We start from the raw sequence: 22706 nt of genomic DNA on the forward strand, positions 1-22706 counted from the left end.
TAATTGGTTTTATAATCCCATCTTCACAGAAGCTACTACAGCGATTCAAAACTTCCTAATTCAACAGTGAGGTAAATAATGGAAAATTTATCCTAATGGCAAATATATATGTATAAACTGTGCAAATATTCCATTTTTAAATATTTGTTTTATGAGAAGTGTGGTCATGTACCTAATGCTAAAACACATTTTGATAGAACCTTCAAAATTTAGACAAGTCTTATAGCAAAATATATTTTGAATTAACAGGTTGAAATAATTAATATAGATCACACAAACACTACCAAAGAGGAGTAGTTGGTATATAAAAAATATCCTCACCCATGTGTTATGGCTTATTACAATGGTTGCAAATCCAAGCAATTACTATTTTGATATTACCATAGTAGATCTCCTGAAAGAATTGCTGTAGAATTTTTAGAAGTTACTACCCTTCTGCATCAAGTAACAACCTCTGCAGCAGCGCCAGAGGCTGTAAGGTAACTTACATGACATAGTAAGTTATGTTTCCCTGGGCTAACTAAAAGTAGAAAGCTTTTAGAGTGAGAACAAGACAAAGATCAAGAGAGAAGTAATTTTTTCCTGTCCTTATCTAATTATTCTACAGTGTATTATCTCCCTCTTCCTTTGTGGGGCCTTTTTTTCATCCTTTCACCTCTTTTTGTGACCTAAGAGGTGGACCATGAGAATACTCAGCTCCAGTCTAACTCCTGGGAACAGTGAGGGACTTTTTTTCTTAAATCTATGGCAGACTCTACTAGTAGAACATCTTACTACAAAAATATAAAAATATTAACCCTGAGATGCATCTTTAAAGAAAAGGATAGACATCTTCCTCTTCATATTTAATTCACAGAAGAACCAAATGTATTTTACAATAGCAGAAGAATGGGAAGAGAAAATAAATTAATTCTTTTTTAAAGCTCATTTTACTCAATTTTTCTTAGATTTATAGCAGGCAGCCTACATGGGAAAAGACATCTTGCTCAAATAATGCAGCCTCTATTAGAAATTAGAGGTAAACTGGAAATGTACTGCTTCAAAACAACTGCTAAGAACCTGAAAACAATAATGTGAATCACACACTTTTTCTTCTCAGCCTGGATCAAATATATATGAGAGCTAAATGCATATTCTGTGAGAAAAATGGAAAGCTTTAAAGAAGTTTCCAAATCATTACTAACAAATAACAGGCAACACAAACCTCCACATTTAATTTACTGAGTGTTCCTATTCCAGAGCACTTCTTGCGCTCTGTTGGAGGGGATGTGCCAGGTTCCAGCGACAGTCCTGGGGAGCCCTCTAGTGCTTTTCCCCAGCTATTTGACAAGGATTCACAGCTCTTTTCCAGGAGCTGTTAAGAACTGTTAACTTTTCACTATTTGAATCCCCATGTTTGATAACTTTGTCACTATTTTTGAAGCACTTAGATGAACCTTTAAAAAATTATATATATGATAGTGGCCAAACAGGGTGTTCCATCTGGCCCTGGCCTGGGTAAAAATGCTTTCCCCTGTCTATTCAGGGTATGCCATAAAGTATTGTAACAACCCAAAGGCTGTACACCTCTGTTACAGACAAACATAAAACTTGTACACAAATAATTTCCATCCTTACAGTCTTTTTTGTCTGAAAACAACTCATCCCTTGCAGAGAGCAGCCAGAAAGTTATTTTTGTTTCTGACCATTTCATCAGTTAGGCTAATAAATCACAGGGGAAAATGGTTAATTCTGAACACAGTCCAGAAGTGAATCCCACCAGTTTCATTACTACCCTATAAACTGAAGATTTCTTATCAACATTCCCATTGTGCTTCTTATTTGAGCATTGAGAAAGCAGGGAAACATAGCAAGAACATAAGAATATCTGTGCTGGATGAGGCAAAGTTCTCACCTAGTCTAGTATCCTTTGTCAGACTATGGTCAACAGTTCAATTATGGGGAGAAGAAAATAAAAATGACAGGTTTAGAGTGATGGTTCTTTCAGCATTCTCTGCCAGCTTTTGCTGTGGTTTGCATCAGGGATTCCATCTCTCAAGTCTCTACATCTGTCTCGTCAATGCTTCTCAAAGGATTTCTTTCTGATGGTTTATCCAAAGTTTTCTAAAATCACTCTAGACCTCTTAATAGATCACAACATTAGAGTTTCACATCCCATCCATGTATTGTGTAAAAAAATTTCTTTAACTTTTTTAACCTGCTGCCTAATCATTCTCTGAATGTCTCTTGTCTGCCATTCACAACTTGATATACTTCCCCCGAGCAGAGGGTGCTCCATACTTTTATTCCTTGTTACTGTTTCATAGTTCAAACACATGTATCTTGGAGACCACCTGTTTCCAAGGTCTTCCATGGCATGTCCTTTCTTTAGAAAGACTTTCTTGTTTCCAAAACCAAAGAATACAAAGACATTGAAAAAAAAATACAAAGAGCAGAATGAGCAACTAGATAATTACATACTTCACCAAAAGAGAAGTATTTCCAGAAGACATTATAGATAGAAAATCGGGAGTAACTCTTGGAAGCATATTGATTCTTACCCCTACACATGTAGGATCTGCTTTCCAGCTGCAGTGGGAGAGCAAAATGTGAGTGGCAACAACAGCTATTAAAGCAGCAAAGGATCAGTTCAAACTGTACCCACTTCTTTTTTATTCCTCCGAGATACATTAGGATATCTGTATCTAGAAAGGTAAATTTCTACAAATGTGTCAAAGGGAGAAAGAAGTCCAAGTTTCTTTATCCATCTCTTTTGGGGGGGCTGAGTGCTTTTTGTTTAGCTTGATGGATTAACAGGAATAGAACGTTATTGGACTTTCTCTCATCAGAAGAAAAGAAAGAAGAAATGCTAAAAAATATCTTCATCAATTTTCACTGTGAATTTACAAACTTCCTTAAAAGACGCATTTAAAAGAAGTATTTGAGAAATACAGTTATTAGAATGTAATAGGAAGGATTTAAATATAGTTATGAAACAAAAAATACTATTTAAATTTTAACAAAAATACAGAAAATATTGAAAAATACTTCTTTTGCACGCTGATACATTAAAGTTGACATCACGACAACGCTTTGTAAACATGAAAAACCAAACACTGAAAAAAACCCTGCAAGTCACACTATGGCAGCTTGAGTCTTATTAGATATTTTTTCTGGCTGATGTTGTAATACAGAAAATTGTTGTAAATATGAAAAATTTTGGACAATGAGCTGTAAAGACTATATGTGATGATATCAGCATCTCTGGTAAATTATGGACAACACAATATTTTATCTGTGGTATATTATAGTGTAATTGCCTACAATTATGTCTTTTAAAACACAATAAACTTCTAATTGTTTCTATGGAATGAGTTAGTTGCAGAAATGATTTCATTTTTAATAAGGCTCTTAACATTCTTTTCCCACTGTGAGAAAATATTTTCACATTATTTGTTTCTTCATTATTATGGTTTGTATTTCACACGTAGGTTGCCTGTGATATTGTCAAAGTCTTTCAAATATTTCTAGATTGTGCCGAAGTTCAGGTTAGTGACTTCTATGATTTATTAAAATAAAGGGGAAAAAAATCATGGTACTCTAAGATTTAGCATTTAATGGTATAAATGTTGACAAAAAAGTAAGTCAGACTAAAAGGTTTGCTGAAGTTCTCCCTCCCAGCTTTCTCCCCACCCTCCTAACCCAAAAAAGGTTCCTAGGGAATCATACACATTTAAAAGCACACTTACCAAGGCAAGTGTACAGACCCTGACTTATCCATGCTAATATGGCAAGGGTGATGAGATCGCCAAAACTTGCTGCAATAGGAGTGGCAACGTTGTCAGGATTAATACCAGTCTTCTTAGATCCTACAATAACTCCAACCATTATTACTCCTAAATTCAACAAAGAAGACAATACAGTAACTGCATCCACTGTTGCAATTCCCCGAAAAATTCCAAGACTATGACAATTTCAAACTTAATGAATAAGAAGTCAGTGCTTTTTTTCCCAGGATTATTGGTCTTCCTTCCTGATTGACGACTGTGTTTTTAAGTTTTAGCCATTTAAAAAAATGAACATATACATTTTTAAAAAATACAGTAAGCACACATAAAACCCCAACAACAATCTGTACAATGAACTACTTTGCTTATTAGAATAATAAGCTGCTTTGCTTTACTAGAATTATTGCACTATTGTCAGGCAGCTCTTTCCTGAAAAAAAAAAATGGAGTGTATCCTTTTCCAATCCAACTTCAGTCAGGTGAAATTACCTTTCAGTAACTTCAAGAACAACCTTTCAGTAACTTCAAGTAACAACCAAGAAGCTACATAATAAATTAAACCAAGACAACATATAAAAAATATTACTTGCTACACACTTGAAAAAATTAGAGGTGCTAATTTGTATTTTTTCTATAAACATCAACACTAACTTTTGAAGAGTAATCTCCTTGCAAAATGTAAGTGGCTACAAAAAAAAAATTCACACTGTTACAGTCTTTGGCACAACCTGAGTAACTTCCCTCTCATCAGATATTACGTATAAGAAATTCAACAGTATATGCTATTCTTTAAGTTATATTATAAATGGTATGCGACATTAGGAGTTCACTTTCAGAGAAACTAAAGAGTTTAAGGAGTTTAAGGATTTATAAGGAATTGTAGCCTAAGGAATTACAGACACCAGGAAATTCTCTAAAGAATGAACTGGCATGATACTGTAGGGTAAAAATATATTGCAAAAGCACCTATTTCACATGTAGGAGAATAAAGCTTAGAAAGTAGTTTCCTATACTGACACATCACCAGGACAAAAAACAAAGTTTCTCTTCATGTCCAAATCATACATGAGAAGTGTAAAACATGCACTCATGTTCCACAGTTTTCTCACTGCCCTTAATTTTGCACATGATCAAACTCAGTGGCTTTCTAGTCTCTAAAAAACATGTGTGCTCTTAATTCCATGCAAAACTTTAACTGTTTTGTAATTTTCACATAAGTAAGGATAGCAAAGCAGTAAAACAAGGAATTTCACTTGACTTACTATTCTTAAGACTACTGACCGTGTATTTTCATTAAGAACATGTCACAAGTAGAGCTACTTTCCTCGTCCCCTTCCTGTCCATTAAGTACAATGTTTTATAGTTAAATGTTTCCTGACAATTACGAAGAGAATTAAATTCATCATGCCATATTGCTCCAGACAGACACTGGCACTGTTTGTAGAGCTGGACTTGAACTTGGTCCAAACTTTCAAATAATGAGCCAAATTGTTCCCTCAGCCACAAAGCAGAGCACAAACTAACACACAAGCAGCATGGGCAACCTGGAACTCTGAATTCAGTTAAGCTAACATCCAGGATCACTTCAGTGTAATTATAAACAAGTTTTACCTGCTTAGTAGTAAGAATATATTTTGTACATTAATGAATATAGAAGGCGGGGGAGAAGTTGTGCATCATAGTAGGTAAATTCTCAAGACCACGCTTTTTTGTTTAGATACGCTCAGCAGGTCATGAAAATCAAAAGCTTTTCAAAGACTATGAGAGGAGAGGAATGCAACATGCCCACCTATATGGAAATTGCAAACTGCAATATCCTCAGCTGCTTTTCAGATGTATTGTACCTTACCGGATTGAAATTCTAAAGGAATAGCAACATAAGACACATTCTGCATCCACAGAAAAATAAATACCACAAAATAATACATGTACCCCCTTTACCTTGCAAAAGAGAAGCTATGAAGGCAGTTGCTACACTGCTAGAACACAAAAGGACTGAATGATCAAAGCGGTATTTGCCCTCTGGAATCCAGCCCAATATTACTGCTGCCACTGCTGCCAGAAAACCAACCACTGTTGCCTGAACCTGGAAAAGAAAGTGAATTAATAAAATAATTGACACACTTAGAAGGACCACAGAATCATTTTCTGCTAGCCTTTCCTCCTATCTACATTAACATGCCAGGTATAACAGGAGCATGCTCATCTATTTTGTAGAGAGGATAACAAACTTGGATGACGAAGAAGAAAAATCTTAGGCCAGCAGAAAGGGCTATAGCAGCATTTTACAGACTCCAGAATAGCAAAAGTTGTCACAGACATCTTTTCACAAAAATCCTTTCTTTAGGATTTTACCTTCTGGGAAGCTGAGGCCCCAGAAGGGGAATGTAAACAATGGTTATCTGCTGCTGTGGAATGCAACAGGTGCACCTGTGATTGGCCCATGTTGGATGTGGCCAATCAAGGACCGAGCTCTCTCTGGGACAGAGTCAGAGAGAGCTCCTTTGTTATTCATTCTTCTCTATTCTTAGCTTAGCTAGCTTTCTGAGAACTTTTCCTTCTATTTCTTTTTAGTATAGTCATAATGTAATATATATCATAAAATAATAAATTAAGCCTTCTGAACATGAGGTCAACATTCTCGTCTCTCTCTTCACCCTGAAAACCCTTGTGACCACTGTGACAAGAAGTAAAATCAGGAAGAGGAGCTCAGAAATTACAAGAAGCCAATGCCTAAAGAAGCTTCCAAACCACTCAAAATAGAGAAGTCACAACATAAATATTTCACCCGTGTTTTAGGAATGTTACATTATAACTTATGAATCAGTTCTCAAGAAACAGCTGCTTTGGAGAGCATGCACTCCTTTCCTCAAATGACCCAGCTATCTAAAATACTGTTTATTATCCAAAAGCTCTATCCCACACTTCCATTAAACATCAAATCAAATGCAAATATGGTACTAGAAACATTTGAAAGGTCAAATTTCAAGGGCTTTACCAAATCTGAAATTTTTCTCTAATCACCCTCAGATTCTTTCTCAGGGAAAATTATAAAGGAAATACCCTTGGTACAGTCACAAGCAATACTTTAGTTCTTTTTCTAATAAATATAAGCTCATATTGTTTTAGAGAAGAGTCAGTGTAGTAGAGCTACTCTCCCATTAACAGTGTTCATCTCCATACTTAACAATGTTTGTGATTTAACTTTTTCAATAACTTCACTCACAAGAATTAATCCAATAAACCCATTATATTTACCTGTTTCAAGGCCAAATTGCCAATTATTAGGTTCCATTTCTCAATGGGAGAATCCATTTTTCCAACATTTACCTATCAAAATCAGAAGAGAAATTCAGACATTTGGGGTTAAAATGGTATTATTTGAAAATACCCAGGAATAATTCAGCTAATAAAATAAGACACTTTGATTAAAAACAAGATATGTCTTTAAAAAGTCAAACAATGCTTTTGATTTTACATCATACTTACATTATCCTTCCAAAAGCAGCTAAATTTGATGGAGTTTTACATAGTAACTTATCTACCATTAGCTTGCTCTGCAAGATATAAGAGCCATCTTAAATTCTTGGAATGTCCAAGAACCGCCAGTGATTAGATCAGTAGCTGGAAGATCCCTTTACACTAAGCTTGTTCCTATGGTGCTTAAATTCTGAAAATAAAAAATGCTAGAATCTAATACTGTTTAGCATTCTAACTTTTCATTTATACAGTACAGCTAGAGATTTCTGATGCTAAAAAATTATGTAAGTCCAGTATTAAGGTAGTAGCTGAAAGACAGTAAATAAATTATTCCAAGCAATTTAAAAGTACATACACCCCTTATATAATGTATTTATTTTGATTTTTTTTGAGTTAGATGACAAGATCTGATACATGACTGTTTAAAATAACTTCATTTTTGAGATAACAGAACATTTTTTACATGTTGAGCATAAATTTTAGTGGTTTTTCCTATACAATACTAATTGATAAGATAACATACTCCTCAAAAAATAAAAAAAACCTTCATATATTTTTCATCTTTTGGTAATTCCTTTTCAGTAGATTTCAATTCAATTTCTTTTCCATTTTGTGATAGTAGTGACTTGAAAGGAACAAAGTATTAAAAGAAATGCTAATTTAAAACTAGAAATATAATGAGGCACTTTATCTCAATCAAACTATAAATACTTTATAATGTTCAAACTACAGTGAAAGCTCTGCAAATACATCCAGTAAGTTTATATAGTAGAGCCATTATTTCAGGAACTGCTCATAAGAATCTCCATTGCATCCTTCTTAAATATATATGCTAAATGAACAAAATGGCAGGCTGTGGAGTTTCACTCCTTCTCTCCTTTAAAAAAGTTTTGGAAAAGTATCCCAAAAATCCCTGTTAAAAAAAGTAATCTTGCAAAATGCTTAATCCTAAAGGTGAGCTCCTGCCAAATGCCACAGCTCTTCTTTCTCCTACTGTCACCTACATACTCACATTTTTTTTCTTGAATCAGTTCCATGAGTGAGTTCATGGCACCAAAAAATTGCTCATTTGATGGAAAACATTTTTATTCAGGGAGTGAAAAGGGGTCATCTCCTATAAAATTATCTGATCCATCACATCCACTCATGTAACCTTGCTCTCAGGGTTTGGAAGGGAGAAAGAGCAGGACCACTCCTCACAGCTGCAAATTTCTACAAACTGAGATCAAGTTTAGTGTGATACTATGAAATACATGGATCTAAACAAAAGGTTTGTAAAGTCATACTGCTAATGCTTAACAATGAGAACACACGGTCTGAACAAGAGTCCGCACAGATTTACAGGAATGAATGAATAAGCGGTGTTTTGGTGTTGGTGGTGTGTCATTTCTTTGGGTTTTTTTTGTTATTGTTACTCTTTAAAAATTAAAAGAGAATAGAGAGAAGAGACAGCAGTGTGAATTGAGACAATGACAATGACCCAAAGAACAGAACAAAGCTGAAGAACTGAAGGACACAAAACCCAACATAAATATTGGGCTTGAATGGGCAGTTGACCTAAGTGCACCTCCCATAGTTATGCCAGCACAGCAATGGGCAGAGGGAGAAGGGCTTACAGAGACAGAACTCCAGAAGCACCTTCTTGCTCTTTTCTATTTTTATTCTACATATGAAGTAACTTCTGGTGAGATAAAAATAATGTTTTAAAAACAGTAGGCTGTAAGATTGACAGGGTATGGAATGTTTACACTAACTAACACCAAAGGGAAGTACATCTGTGCTGAGACAGATGAAAAACACAGTCTTAAGACAGATTTAGTGAAATAACTGATTCTAAAGTGTATGGGAAATTGTGAGTAATCAGCAAGATGCAGCTAAAAGAGAAATTTGGGCAACAAGATGAAGGAAAGTGACCAGACAAGACAATGCTTGAAACTGATGTACTATGGATAAGATACTTGCTAAGAAGACACTACTTTTTGGCTGACCATATAATTAACAATGAAGTAAATATAATTAGTATACAGCCCCAGGAGCACAGACATGTCTGCAAATTCAGATGCAATAATAAGCTAAGTGAGTGAGCAGAACATGAATTAACTCCAATGCTGAACTCATGTCAGAAATTTCATCCTCAAAAGGTAAAGCTGGTCACAGGGACACCATCTAGCTTTTACTTAAAGACAGGTGTCTGCTGGGGTGCCAGAAAGGGCAAACGTAGGCCAGAGAGGGGAAGATTAATCAGACAAGTGGGTTCCAAACAACTGTTTAGATATACTCTGAATTAATGTTCTCCTCCTGTTCTCCTAGGATGAGGGTGACAGGACCAAAGGTTGAGTGGCTAAAGAGAGTAGGGATCAATGAAATCAATGGGAAGAAACAAAAGTCAGAATGACCTCTTTCTGAGAGAATTGGCATGTAAATTGCCGGTCTAGCAGTAAGACATCACCTGTAACATTCCACAGCTTGGGTTTGGGGTTTTATTTATTTGTTTGGGTTTTTTAGGCTTTTTTTAACATAAAAACTTAAATATAATCTTGTTAGCATACCCTTGATAATGAATGATGCACACTGTTCTTATCTTGTACAGGATTGTTCTCTTAGTTTATCCACTGGACATGCAGCCTGTGTTGTGGAAATTCCAGTACCCTTCATCTGTGTGTGAGAGGGGGATCATCTCCTGTCTTGGCAACAGCTGGTGGATAATAAGGACCTAGGTCAGGAGTCACAGTGCAGAGAAAGGGTCTGTGTGACCCTTTTCCAAACGTCCTGTGAGAGTTGTGATGCTCACAAATGTGATGGTACTGGTGAGGATGGGGAATTCAGTCACTGATCAAGCCAGAGAAGTTCTGGATTTGTGATCTGGCAGAGGTCATAAGCTCAACTGAGACAAAGAATCAAAGATCACATTAACCTAAGCCGAAATGGTGAAGTGTATTCTGACCTTCTTTATTTTAAGCCTTCAGTAAGACAGTGGTAGATCTTGGACTTGGTGTATTTTTCACTATGCAATACAAGCATTTTTAATCCTCAGGCCACAAACTATACCAATCAGAAACCAATTTAGCAACAGGTCAACAAAAACCAAAAGGTAAAGTAATAGATAAAAGCATTCATGACTGACAATAAAGGTAGTAAGGTTTAAACACAAAATACTGTTAAGAAACAGTAAGAATTCTCAGAAAAGTAAGAACAATAAAATCAAACAGAAAACAAGATTGAATGACTAAGGATGATGTTGATAAAGATCCAACAGAAATGTCAAGGTCCTTATGTATTAAAGTAATCAATTTCTGTAATGGGCATGAACAAGCAAACCCTCACAGGACTGCCAAGGCTGTGTCCATCACAGTGTGCATTCAGGCAACAACTCAATAGAATGTGGGAATGGCATTTATTAATGACAGAACACAGGGAGACCTTGTCAATACAAAGCATTCGTAATACAATACAAAAACTGAATGTCCTTGAGGGTTACAGCAGCAAAAACTGCTGATAATATTCAAAAGTAGAAATGTAAGGTCATGCACTTATGGACTAATATTACTGACAGAAGACAGAAGTGACAGCTGGAAATGAACAAAAGCATAAATAATAGGGCACAGCCACTGATCACAAAGTGACTGGGGTTTAGAACTGACCCTTCTAGGCAAGAAAGCACATAACACCATAGAAAGTTTCAAGAGCAATATTCTACAAAGACATAGTAAAATATCATCTAGACTTATGTACACCTTTGACTAGACATATACTAGAAAAATTCATTCAAGTAGGAAGAGGCAAAGAGTGGGGCTTTGCTGGAGAACAGAAGCTCTGTGTTAGGCAGTCTTAGAGAGATACCCAGTGCAGCCATCAGAAATAGCCTAGCTACATTATTAGACTGATCTAATCACTAGTTATTCACACACACACAAAAGATATACAGGAAGGCAATCTGCCTTACTTAGACTAAAAAAACAAAGATATATAACATCCCCTGAAATGTAAAAAACAGCTAACATGTAAAAAATACATGAGAAAGAACACATAGAAAAAACCCTAGTTATACTACATTACAGTGTTGGCACACACAAAAAATAAGCAGCACAAAAAAAAAAAAACCAAAACAACCTTGCCACAACAAAAATAAATAAATTTGTTTAGCCAGAAAGCTTTAAAAAAAATTCTTGCAGGTTAATCAACAGAGATTATAGCAATAATAGCTATATGCTATATTAGCAATGTTACCAATGCTTTATTTTGCTGCAACACTAATGGTCTTTTAAAAAATACGCTTAAAACACAACCTTTTTTTAGCCTATTCGAAATCCCTCAAGGTCAAAGAGATCTCTCAATACACCTATAAATCTCAAAAATCTGCTTTATCTGTTCTGAATGATGAGTTGGAAGAGACTTTAGAAGTAAGTTTTGATGTGTGGAAACAAGGGTCACCTTTTCCACTTTGCCAACTTAATAACAGATTTAAACTGCCCCATAACAGCCAGATGAATTCATAAACATAAAACACTCATGCCTCAAAGATTTGTTTCCTTTGAAATGTTTAAACATGTATCTGAAGAGTGAAGAGGAAGAGAAAGTTACTTACAGCAGTTGACAGCCGGGATGCTAAGGTCATTTCCAAATTTCCTTTGAGACCAAGGAGCGCAGGAACCAAGATAAAGACTTCAGTAACATTCTTGAACACATCCCAGTGCTATACGAAGGATACAGTGGGAAACATTTAATTGAAAGATTATCTTTAGACCATCCATAAACTATTAAAAAATTCTGTAAATCATAACTTAACCCTCTAAAAAAATGTTTTATTTTTGTATTAGACCTAAAAGTCTGAAGTCAGAACTGTTACCTATTTAGATAAAACAGATTTATGACTGCATATTACTACTTCAAAGATAAGAAGACTATAAGCAAGAGATACAAAACTTGGCCTTAAAACAAATATAGTTAAAAAATATGTCATCAATCTGAAGTTTTTGCTTTTCATTATTTAAAATAGTCCCACATACTATGATTGCTATTGAATTCTGCTCTTAATTTTCAATATTTTCATCTTTTCCTTTCAAGCTGTGTAGAAACCTTACATAAAATCACCAAGGAATTAATTATCATATGAACAGAGCTTGTAAGTAAAAAAAGCTTGTCTTTATTCTTTTATCTCTAAGTGTGAAATTTACAAGAGCACAGCTTTCCAAAACCCAGATTTTTAAAAGAAAATTATTTTCCTTTTTTGTGCACCAAGTTCTTAGCACTGAAGCGCTATGCTACTTTGTATGTCTTGTCAACCCATGTTATTTAATTTGTCATCATTTACCAACTCTAACTAAACTAACAAAACTGTAAATTGTCTTTTTATTTGGGGATCTGCAACAATTTAAATTATTATTTTAATGAAAATAAAAGGATTCAATTAACGCATCTGTATAAAGAATAAATTTGTACAATGTAAATAAACAAAGCACCAGACTGGTGTCAAATACCCCAAGAAAGCAGTAAAGTTTCTATGTGAAATTTTATTTACCTTTTTTTTCAGGTAACAAAGTCTCTTTCCATTGCAACTAATTGAAGTCCAAGCTTCTTTTACTTTCTTAAGATTTTGAGTGACAAAGATTGCCACCTCTTCCTTGTATTTTAATTAACATTGTAAACTCTTTAAGTGTAGATAAAGAAATTCCTACATCTGAACAAAGCAAAACCAAACAAAAGTGGAGAAATCCACAAAGATTAAGTTCTGTATTGTAGTTCTGTTTAAACATTGTGCTTATTTCACACTTTTTTAATAAGCTCATAGTAGCAGAACCACACACAGACCCAATTACATCTCAATATTGCAGACATCTACAATGTCACATGTTAGAACTATAGACCTAACAGACTACCTGTTAAAAAAGCCTTACAAAGCAAATACCAACCTGTACAATGTCCAAAACCATGCCAGCAGAAACAGTTCCAAACCCTGCCAGCAAAAAAGGTACAAGTATCTGCAGTGCCATAATACTACTCGATTCTTTGGGTTGTTTTCTACTTCCTTCCACAATGACATCCTCATTACTGCCACTAGAAAGAGTGTCGTCCTGCAACATGGCATCTGTTTCTGAAGTGTCCATTCCATCACAGTAATTGTAACTGGTAAAATCATCATATTTAGGGCTACAGCTGGATGGGCTGTGTCCATTGCTACCATGAAATCTCGCTTCTGAGAAGTGATGGTATTCCGGGTGTTGTTCGGACCTGACATTAAAATTGTGTCCTACTGGTTGCAATCCATCTTGCCAGACACCATTCACCTTTTTGTGTCTTTCCTCTTGGTTTATTTGGTAAACAACAGGAACCATACTTAAAAGCAGCCTCAAAAATTTATCAGACTGAATTGTATTAAGATTTATGGTCCAGTTTACAAAGCCTTCTCTGTCATGGACTTTGCCATTTGTTTTGGAGATGGTAGATCTGCCTTTACAGTTAGTCATAGTGCTATAGAAGTACAGGTTGAAAAGCACTTTGTTCTTCAGATGTCAGCCAAGAAATCTTGCAGGTTAGTCACCAAGTGTCACACTTACAAGTGGACCAAAATGTTCCTTTTTTGCAAGCAAAAGTGTTTTTTCACTGCTCTCAAATCTTCAACATTTCCATACACAAGACTGGATCTACAAAAAAAGTAGAAAGTATATATTCACTTCTAAAATATTTTAACTCTACAGAATACATGAGACATTGGTTTCATTTTTCAGATCACAATCTTTTCTCTTTTCTGTTTACCATGATTTAAAGTGATGTTGCTTCTATTTTGACATTTCCATCATGGGAAGAAAATAAACAATGATATACTGACAGTATGAAGTCATTTCACATTTGCTCCATGAGAAGCCACTTTACCTTCCTTTTCTTCAATCTTCATGTTGTGGTAATAATTGTAGCAACTTACTAGAAGAACAGTTCTAATGCGACACAAAGCTTTACTGACTTTGGTATTTATTACTAAACTCCATAAATACAAGTAAATTATTGGCATAAACAGAGAAACAATAGTCAGGGAGACTGCACCAGCACAATGTAGGGAAACACATGGCGTGGTATCTATGCAAAGCTGTGAAAACATTTTACAGACTGCAGCAAATGAAAATATTGTAGAGCTGGAGGACTTTTAAACTGCATTTCCTAAGAAACTCAGCTTCCTATGATCATATCTTTTATGATTCCTATACTTCCCTTCCCTCTATTTCAAAACTTTTAAGTCACCCAGTATTTTTAGAGCAATTTCAGGTAGACTTTACAGGAAGTGGAGACGCCAAAGCTTTTAGCAACTAATAGACTTGTAAGAGACCCAAGTTTGTGCCTTTGCTGCCAAGTGTATTCAAACATTAGCTGGGATAACTCACTCCAATATGGCCAGAGCAAGTCCACTTCAGAATTCCTGCTGCTCACAGAACTACTAGATTTGGGGTTTCTGAGTGAAAAGACTCAGAAGCAACATGATGATTTTTCCCTCTACCATTTGCTTTATCCAAGGGAGCTTTGACCAAGAAAGAAATATTTTAAAAATGACAATGAAATGTATGGCTTGATCTAGAAAAAAGCCAAGTTTTGCAAGAAACAGCAATCTTTTTTCCACAAAGCCAACAGAGGAATTTAAGTAACAAAGATTCCTTCAATCTTTTGCCACTCTAGCAGATTGTGCATTGTTGAATCTTTCCATTTCAGTGCATAAAAAACTCCTAGGCCTCAATTCTGGTTTCCATACACTTTAATTAGGAATTAAAAAAAAAAACTGTAGCTGCTATCCTGGAGCAGCTCTAACCACAGGTCAAAATGGTGCTCTGTTAAGTGCTACAGAAAGCCAGAACAAGAAGAAATTGAAGGATTTCACTTCACTCCCATATGTCCGCCATTCACATCACCAAAGTGCTAGACCAGTGACTCATGGAAATTATTCACTGCACTGGAACTCTGGCCAAAAATATTTAGGTTAATTATCCATATATTTTTTAACATATAGATTGTTCTCCTTTAAAATGTTTATATTTTATTAGGGTTTTTTTGAGAAATGAATTATTTTATAAGATTGTGGTTTCATTTAAATAAGAAAGTATTAAGAAATAGAAATCATATTTAAAAGGAAAAAAAAAAGGAAACAAACATTATTGTAGGAGTGACGGGGGGTCATGCACGGTAGGGACGGACGGAGACGAGATCTCTTTGAAGCTAAGTTGTATAACTTGTAGTTTATTACAAAGGCCGTGGGTGAAGGGCTCTGTTGCGAGCTGCCAGCTGCAGCTTGGAGCAGGGCCGAGAGAAGAGAGGCTTGAAGTGTAAGAGAGTTAACAGCAAAGGTTTAAGAGCGGAGAGCATGTAGAAAGGAGGAGGTGAAGGAGTGCAGAGGGAAGACAAAGAGACAAAGAAAGAAAAGGGCGCGAAGAGGAGCTCGAGAGCGAGCGAAGAGATAAGGGAGAAGAGAGATAAGAAAGCGCCAAAAAAGAGAGCGAAGTTCCCGTTACTATACAATAAATCGTCTTCAGTGTTGAATATGCAGATTCTCATTAACCAATTTACTACAGCATGCATATCTTATAACATTTCCACACAATCTATAAGAATCACTACATTACCATACTATGTTTACGTGTTAAACCCTAAATCTTATTCTTTGAGCCCCATCTGCCAAGCTACAAGGCTTGCTCTGACTCTTAGGCCTGCCTGCTTGCAGAGGGAATTGTTTCCTCTAGGGGAGATTACATTCAACTAGTCTCAACTAAAGTATCTCAAAAGTTGCTTTCATTTCTATCTCACTTATAGTTTCTATATTCTCAAAATCTTTTGCTAAGCAGTCATATTTAAAAGGCTTTCTTGTTTCATCCTCCCCACCACATTATTTGGTCAAGTTCCAAATGGAGGAAGGGCTAGTGCAGATGGCTAGTAATTGAGTAGTACAAAGCAGTTTGGATGACAGCCTTTTATGTTTTTCCTACCACAAAGACTTAGAATGACAATATGGGAACTTAGTGATAAAACCTGGAAAATGAGAACTTAAGAAGACAAACTGAAAACCATAGAACCATAAAATTGTTTAGGTTGGAAAAGTATTGTATAGTACAATATACAGGAAAGAGTAATAGTTCCTTCAGAGTATACAGAGAGAAGATAACTACAAACCCTTCTAAATGTAACTAAATGTAACTCATTTCTAAACATGTGTTCCAACAAAAATGATTTTCCAAATGTCATCTGGTTACATGCTAAATGTAACTCATTTCTAAATGTGTGTTCCAACAAAAATGATTTACGAAATGTCATCTGGTGCAATATTTTCATCCTAAGTTACAAGATGCTAATAATTGCTGCATTTTCGGGGGTATTTTGTACCCACAAGATGCAGGAAACCCTTTTGTTCGTGTTGTACTAAGGAAGAACAAGAACTTCCTGAGAATGACAAGAAAAATGCCTATGTTGTCGTGTTGTCTAGAAAAGACCCGGGAGCTAAAAAAGCAAGCTCTGCTTGAGTAATTCATGTGAAGAAAAGGCAGTTAAAATCTCAAAAATCTCTTTCCTGGTCTCTGTAGGAAGAGGAGATAAGTGGTTCTGGTTCCTTGACATATAATCTGGAGGTTACAGAAAAAGATGAAGTACTAAAAAAAAAAAAAAGAAAGAGACAAAGACCCTTTCAGAAGTCAGGAATTAGCCTCAGATTTATCATAGCTGGCATATTACATATGAAATGAAAGGACACCTTGTCTTTGTCCCTACAGACAAAATAATGAGTTATGCCCAAACTATGAAAATAATTATTCCCTCTTCCATATTGTTTCCCAGGTATCTACTTTCAATAGTTTCTTCTTTTCCTTCATATATTTCATAGCAAATAATTCCTATGTACTACCCACCTCTTTCTCTCAGTCCTGCAAGCATACACAAACAAAAACAAATAGTTCTGTAAACCTAAACAAATAGCAAATGCAGCCATACTCTGCCATTCATTGAAAATGTGTTCCTGAAAAATTAAACACTTGGCAATCCAAAAGAGAGCAAGCCAATTTTACCCATAAGAGTTAACACAATGCATGCAGCAATTTAAAAAACACACATGGAGACAGTGTACATGACTGACAGGAAGAAATAAATGCTGTAGAGAACAGGACCACAAAATGGAAGAGATGCTGACTTTTGCAAATGCAAAGCTGCTTTAGAAAGATCTCAGGTACTTGAGCTATGAAACTGAACACCTGATCATTATGACATTTTTCTATCCTTCACCGTTGGTTGGCTTTCTTCATTTGAGAAAGACCACATGACCAAAAATATTCAACTGTTCAGGAAGAAGCTCAAAGAACTCTCATCACTATTGCCCAAAGAATTGTCCACATTGTTCCAGACAGATCTATAATGCTGTTCTCAAGAGCATGGGAAAGAAAATGCTTCTTCTTTACTTCCCCTTGGTTTAAAGAACATCTAGCATTAGCAGGATTAAGGGACCAGATTCTACAGCTAAATTTGATCAGAAAAATGTTAGACTGCCAACAATTCATTTAAAGCGTGAACACAATAAATCAGGGTGACCTTTTAAGAACCTTCAAAAAAAGGGGAAGGAGGAAGAATCAAGCATGAAATTTCTGTAGAGTAAACATTTTGACAGGCTAAAACAAATACTTACCAAAGCTTAGGTTGAGGGAAATTTCTGATTTTTTCCAGAGCTTGGCTAACAAAACCAAAAGATAACATCTATCTAAGTAATTCTGAGGGCTTTCATGGGACCCAAAGCTAATCACAGCACAGCTGAAGTTGCCAACATTTTTTTACAGCATTAATAATCTCTACACTGCACTTCCAGGCAGTCCACAATAAAATACAATTCTGTAAACATACCTGTCTGAGAAATGCCTCTCAGGACAAGAACAAGCCTTAGAAAAGGATTCAGGAAAGTAATATGAAACGCTAACAAAACACTGAACTTTAACAATTTGCCATAATAAGCAAAGATGAAGCTGGATTATTCCTTGGCATGAAAGACTCTTTTTGTGTCTTCAGAGATGAAACCAGACTCCTCCCACTGAAAGGATGAGAGGTAGCAGGCACCAATTGAAACAATGGAAATGGCATTTGAATATAAGAAAAAGCTGGGGGTTTTAATCATGACAGTGGCTGAACACAGGTTCAAAAAAGTTCTGGAAACTCCATCCTTGGTGACATTTGAAAACAAAGTGGACATGGTCCCAAGAAACCTGCTCTTCTTGACCCTACACTGAGCAGACATGGCTGAATAGAAAATTTCCTGAGATTCCTTCTGACCTCGGCAATTCTGAGATTCTGTAAAGCTGGAAATATGAGAGTTTGGGGGCATTCTTTAAGTTCAGAAAACAGGTGATACAGGGATCTGCATGGCCTCTTGTCCACTATTGTCATATGTATAAATACAAGTGTCAGTATCACACTGACACCCTTATCACAGCCAGGGCTAATCATTTATATTAGTGTAGTGGGCCTATCAGTAGAAAGGGAATGCTACATAATATCACCTCAGCATTACAGAGAGTAAACAGGCTGTATTATCATCAACCATTCCACAGAATCCGGAAACCAATGTGGTACACTGGGCTAAGATTACTTACACCAGATATTGAGGATAGCGTGTAAAAGGCTGCAAAACATGCTGAAAATCAACAAATGTTGCATGCAAGACAGATATAAGAACATTACGTACCATTTTTAAGTACTATGCAGTAAACTGGTTAACACTGTGTTTATTGTATGGCAGTTGCTGGTTAAATTAACAGCAAAAGAAACAAATAACAAGAGGAAAAAAGACTAGAGAACTGCCAGATGCCTTCTTGACAGTAAGGCACTGAATGATCTGCCACCCTCAGGCTCAGTTGTCAGACAAGTTTCAGACTGCTGCATTCCACTTCCTTTACACAGCAGCTTTCAATTTTGGCCCTGAGGAAGAGAAAAGCAACTGAGAGAAAAAGACTTAGTTTGACTCTGCACTTTTAAGGCAAGTCATCTAGAAAAGATCAAAACAGTCAAAACACAACAGCAAGGCTGTGAAATGTAGTTGGTTGTAAAATGACACAAATGGAATACTGTCACCGAGAAATGAAGGCCTTTGTCGGGGTCAAGCCATTTGTCGGTGAGGGGAGACTCAGACACTCAACATGAGTGATAAGTAAATTCCGTTTATTGAAGAGAGCATCAGACACTTATACAGCAAGTAATAAGCTTATGAATATTCTGTAAGCTAAGCAATCTATTGGTTAAACTATACTATCAACTCTTCCTCATTCCTTAGGGGTTACATCTCTCTTTTCTCATGTCTCTTTCACTGTTTGTTATCCTACCACAGCTAGGCCCAAGGACACTGCTATCTGTGCAGGTGCAGGACTTGGAATTAGCCATGGTTTTGTACTTTTCCATTTTCTAGCAGCTAAATTCCCAACAGAATACCAGCAAGAAAAATACCAGGCAAATCACATCCTTCAGACCATCAAAAGCAGGTGGGGTTAATGCAGTCCTCTAGGTTAAGTAACCAATAAGTACTTACCAGGATGAATCCTAACTACACTTTGGGATTCTGATTACAGGTCTCTACTGTCATCACCGAGGAGAGATTAATTACTTATTAACTCAGGCACTAGGATACAGACTTCCTACTGCTTTTGTGGATATATAGTAAAGATACTTGAAAAGAAAATTATACACTGTTATTTTTCCTCCTGAAGTATCTACCAGGCATACTACAGTATTTATGGATCCAGTTTCACAATCTCTTTAGGGCAGTAGATGTCTGCTGCCAAAACGGGTCATCCTATCTGCTCTCATCTTTTTACTCACATTACTAAACTGGTAAAGTGAGGATAACTAGGCATGTATTCTAAACATTGCTAGGACTCTTCCTCAAGACTAAACAATTACTTTATTTTACATGATCCACATACTGTAGTGTGGTCTATAACCTAGATTCAAATGTGAGTGAAGAAGACACTCAACTACATCCTGAACAGTGGGCCAGGGGATGCAGAAATAATAACATTCAGTGAAACTACAGAAATAGCTACAACCTGAAGTTAACTGAGAATTAATGACAGCATAGAAAGTAAAGTAGAATAAATCACAAAATGCTTCTATGTTTTAGCAGAAAAGTATGGAAAGAGAATAAATGTGCTATCACACGTTAATTACGCTTAATTACACATTAAATAACGTTTGTTAACAAAAAATAGATGCTCGTTGAAGTCTATACGTGTGCTGTTCAGGTACAGGTTCCATGCTTGTCTAGTGACGCATATGCAGTGACCATCTGGCACATTTTTATGGGTGCAAAGGTGGGACCAGAACTGTCTGTACATACGGATGTAAAGAGTGCCAAGGAAAAGGGGCTACTGGGAGTGTTGGGCAGGTCTTATGCAGGCACAGAGAAAACGAAGAAAAGGCTCATTGTCTCGGCTACCTGGAGCAGTGAATAATTACGCGCACATGATGAAACGCGCTGCGGGGCCCTGAGGAGAGCAGGGTACCCAGAGTGCCAAGGAAAAGGGGCTACTGGGAGTGTTGGGCAGGTCTTATGCAGGCACAGAGAAAACGAAGAAAAGGCTCATTGTCTCGGCTACCTGGAGCAGTGAATAATTACGCGCACATGATGAAACGCGCTGCGGGGCCCTGAGGAGAGCAGGGTACCGGCCCGCCGGCGAGCAGCGGAGCCCGCCCGGCGCCGGGGGGCAGCTGGGGGTGCGGGAGAAGGGCGGGCGGGAGCGTCGGGCCCCGCAGCACGGGGAGAGCGAGCCCCGCGGCATCCGGGAACGCCGGCCGGGGCGGGAGGCAGGTGGCAACGAGTGCCCCCCAGCCCTGGGCGCTCTGGGCACCCCGGCATCGGGGCGGGCCAGCGTGGCGCTCGGGGGCCCGCCACTGGCCAGGAAACTTTCTCACCCGCGGCCCCCGCCACCTCCCACGGCTCGAGGCGGCAGGTCCCCGGCCCGCCCAGCCCCGCTGCCCTCGCTCCTCGAGCCGCTCCCTCACCTGGGCGAGAGTGGTGCCGGCAGCGTGGCGGGGTTGCGCTCCATCGCTGCGGCGGAGCTGGAACAGCCGTCGGCGGTGACAGCTCCGCGCTACCTAAGCGCCGCCGCCACTGAGCAGGCGCGGAAGCGGGCGGCCCCCGCGATGATGTGGCCCGTGATGCGCAGAGCTGCCGCCACTACCGGCCGGTCCGAGCCGCCGCTGGGCGGGGGAGGGAGGAGCCGAGCGCCGCCACCCCGCATCGCCCGTGGGACGGGACAGGATGGGATGGGGCTCCGTGGCCATGGTCGCTCCCAGCCTGGCCCCCGGGGCAAATCCCCCCTGCCCACGCTGCGAGCCCGCCTGAGTACCCTTGTCACTGGTCCTGCCGGCCCCCCGGCGGTAGCGGGGGACGAAGCTGCACCCCCGCCTCTCTGCCCCGCAAGAGCCCGGCTAGTGCCCCGCAGCCAGGAAAACAAAGCGCTGGGGAGTGGGGCGCCAGACCACTCCCCGGGCAGCGCCGGCGGCGGCAGTGCCTTTGCTTCCACTCGCAGAAGCTTTCTTGGCCGTAGCACAGGAGACGCCGTTTTGTGCTGCCTCCTGATTGCCAGTTACCAGAACATTTGCGCTCTTTCCTGCCAGTTGGCAAAAAGCAGCTTCCCCAAGAATCCAATTCTGTAAAGTGTTTGGGTCAGTTGGAATATCCCTGTTCTTGCCCAACTAGACTCTGCACCCGGCAAACAGCATGTAAGTCTGCAATTTCCTCCCTTGACATCAGCTGCCTCTGTTTAACTAAGTATGAAGCCAAGGCCTTGCTGGACTCCTGTTTTGCAAAACACTTAATATTAACACTTTACATTAATGCATTGAAATGGTCAAGCCATCTAAATTTGTGCATCTATTATCAATACTAGTTTTATTCCTCAGTTGTTGCTCAACACTTTGAAGTGATGAGGATGCCTTAACTGGAAGGTAAAAGGGAGGAAAGGAAGAAAGAGGATGAAAGGAGAAGATTGGTGACAACAGCCAAGCCCACAGCATCTCTTTTCCTGTCTACAGAGAGAAAAAAGCACTGGCAAGTCACCAAGTGTCTGCCATAAACTGGAGCTAGTTGCGGTGGTGAAATGTATTCGCAGGACTGGCGGGCCAGAACATTCTGCACTACGAGAGTGAAACATACAGGATCAGCTTGAACATTCACATCAATACCACCTTAAATGAATGAAGCAGCCCAAACTTCAGAGCTAATAATTCGGCTGTCTCAAGCTTGTATGTACTGGGGATTTGGGCTGCAGATACCATAACTTCCCTACCCTAGTACCAAACCTATATATCCATGGCCTGTGGATACCCTACAAATCAGATGAAGATCACATCTGCCTATGTTGCCAACAGGTGAGACTGTAAATCTGAGGTTTGGCAATAGCACCTGAGGGTGCTATTTCTGGCTTTTCTAATTGCTTGTCTGGTTATCTTGGGCAATCATTTC

At 38.1% G+C, this 22706-nt stretch overlaps 1 protein-coding gene across 5 annotated transcripts in view; it reads right to left on the bottom strand.

The window, feature by feature from the left end:
• The window catches only part of SLC41A2 (solute carrier family 41 member 2), a 93165-nt gene extending 71783 nt beyond the window's left edge, over window positions 1-21382 (bottom strand). For all 5 annotated transcript variants that reach the window (XR_003382005.2, XR_003382006.2, XM_026797816.2 and 2 more), the window contains exons 1-6: window positions 21242-21382; window positions 13156-13887; window positions 11832-11939; window positions 7025-7096; window positions 5708-5852; window positions 3729-3875 (exon numbers count right to left, since the gene is read on the bottom strand). Coding sequence is in view for 3 of the 5 variants with exons in the window: in XM_026797816.2 (XP_026653617.1) it covers window positions 3729-3875; window positions 5708-5852; window positions 7025-7096; window positions 11832-11939; window positions 13156-13710 (1027 nt within the window). In the remaining 2 variants the exon portion in view is untranslated. The remainder of the gene's footprint in view (window positions 1-3728; window positions 3876-5707; window positions 5853-7024; window positions 7097-11831; window positions 11940-13155; window positions 13888-21241) is intronic.
• Window positions 21383-22706: the final 1324 nt, after the last annotated feature.

This window comes from Zonotrichia albicollis, chromosome 4 (genome assembly GCF_047830755.1).
Source record: "Zonotrichia albicollis isolate bZonAlb1 chromosome 4, bZonAlb1.hap1, whole genome shotgun sequence".
In the NCBI taxonomy this organism is placed as follows: Eukaryota; Metazoa; Chordata; class Aves; order Passeriformes; family Passerellidae; genus Zonotrichia; species Zonotrichia albicollis.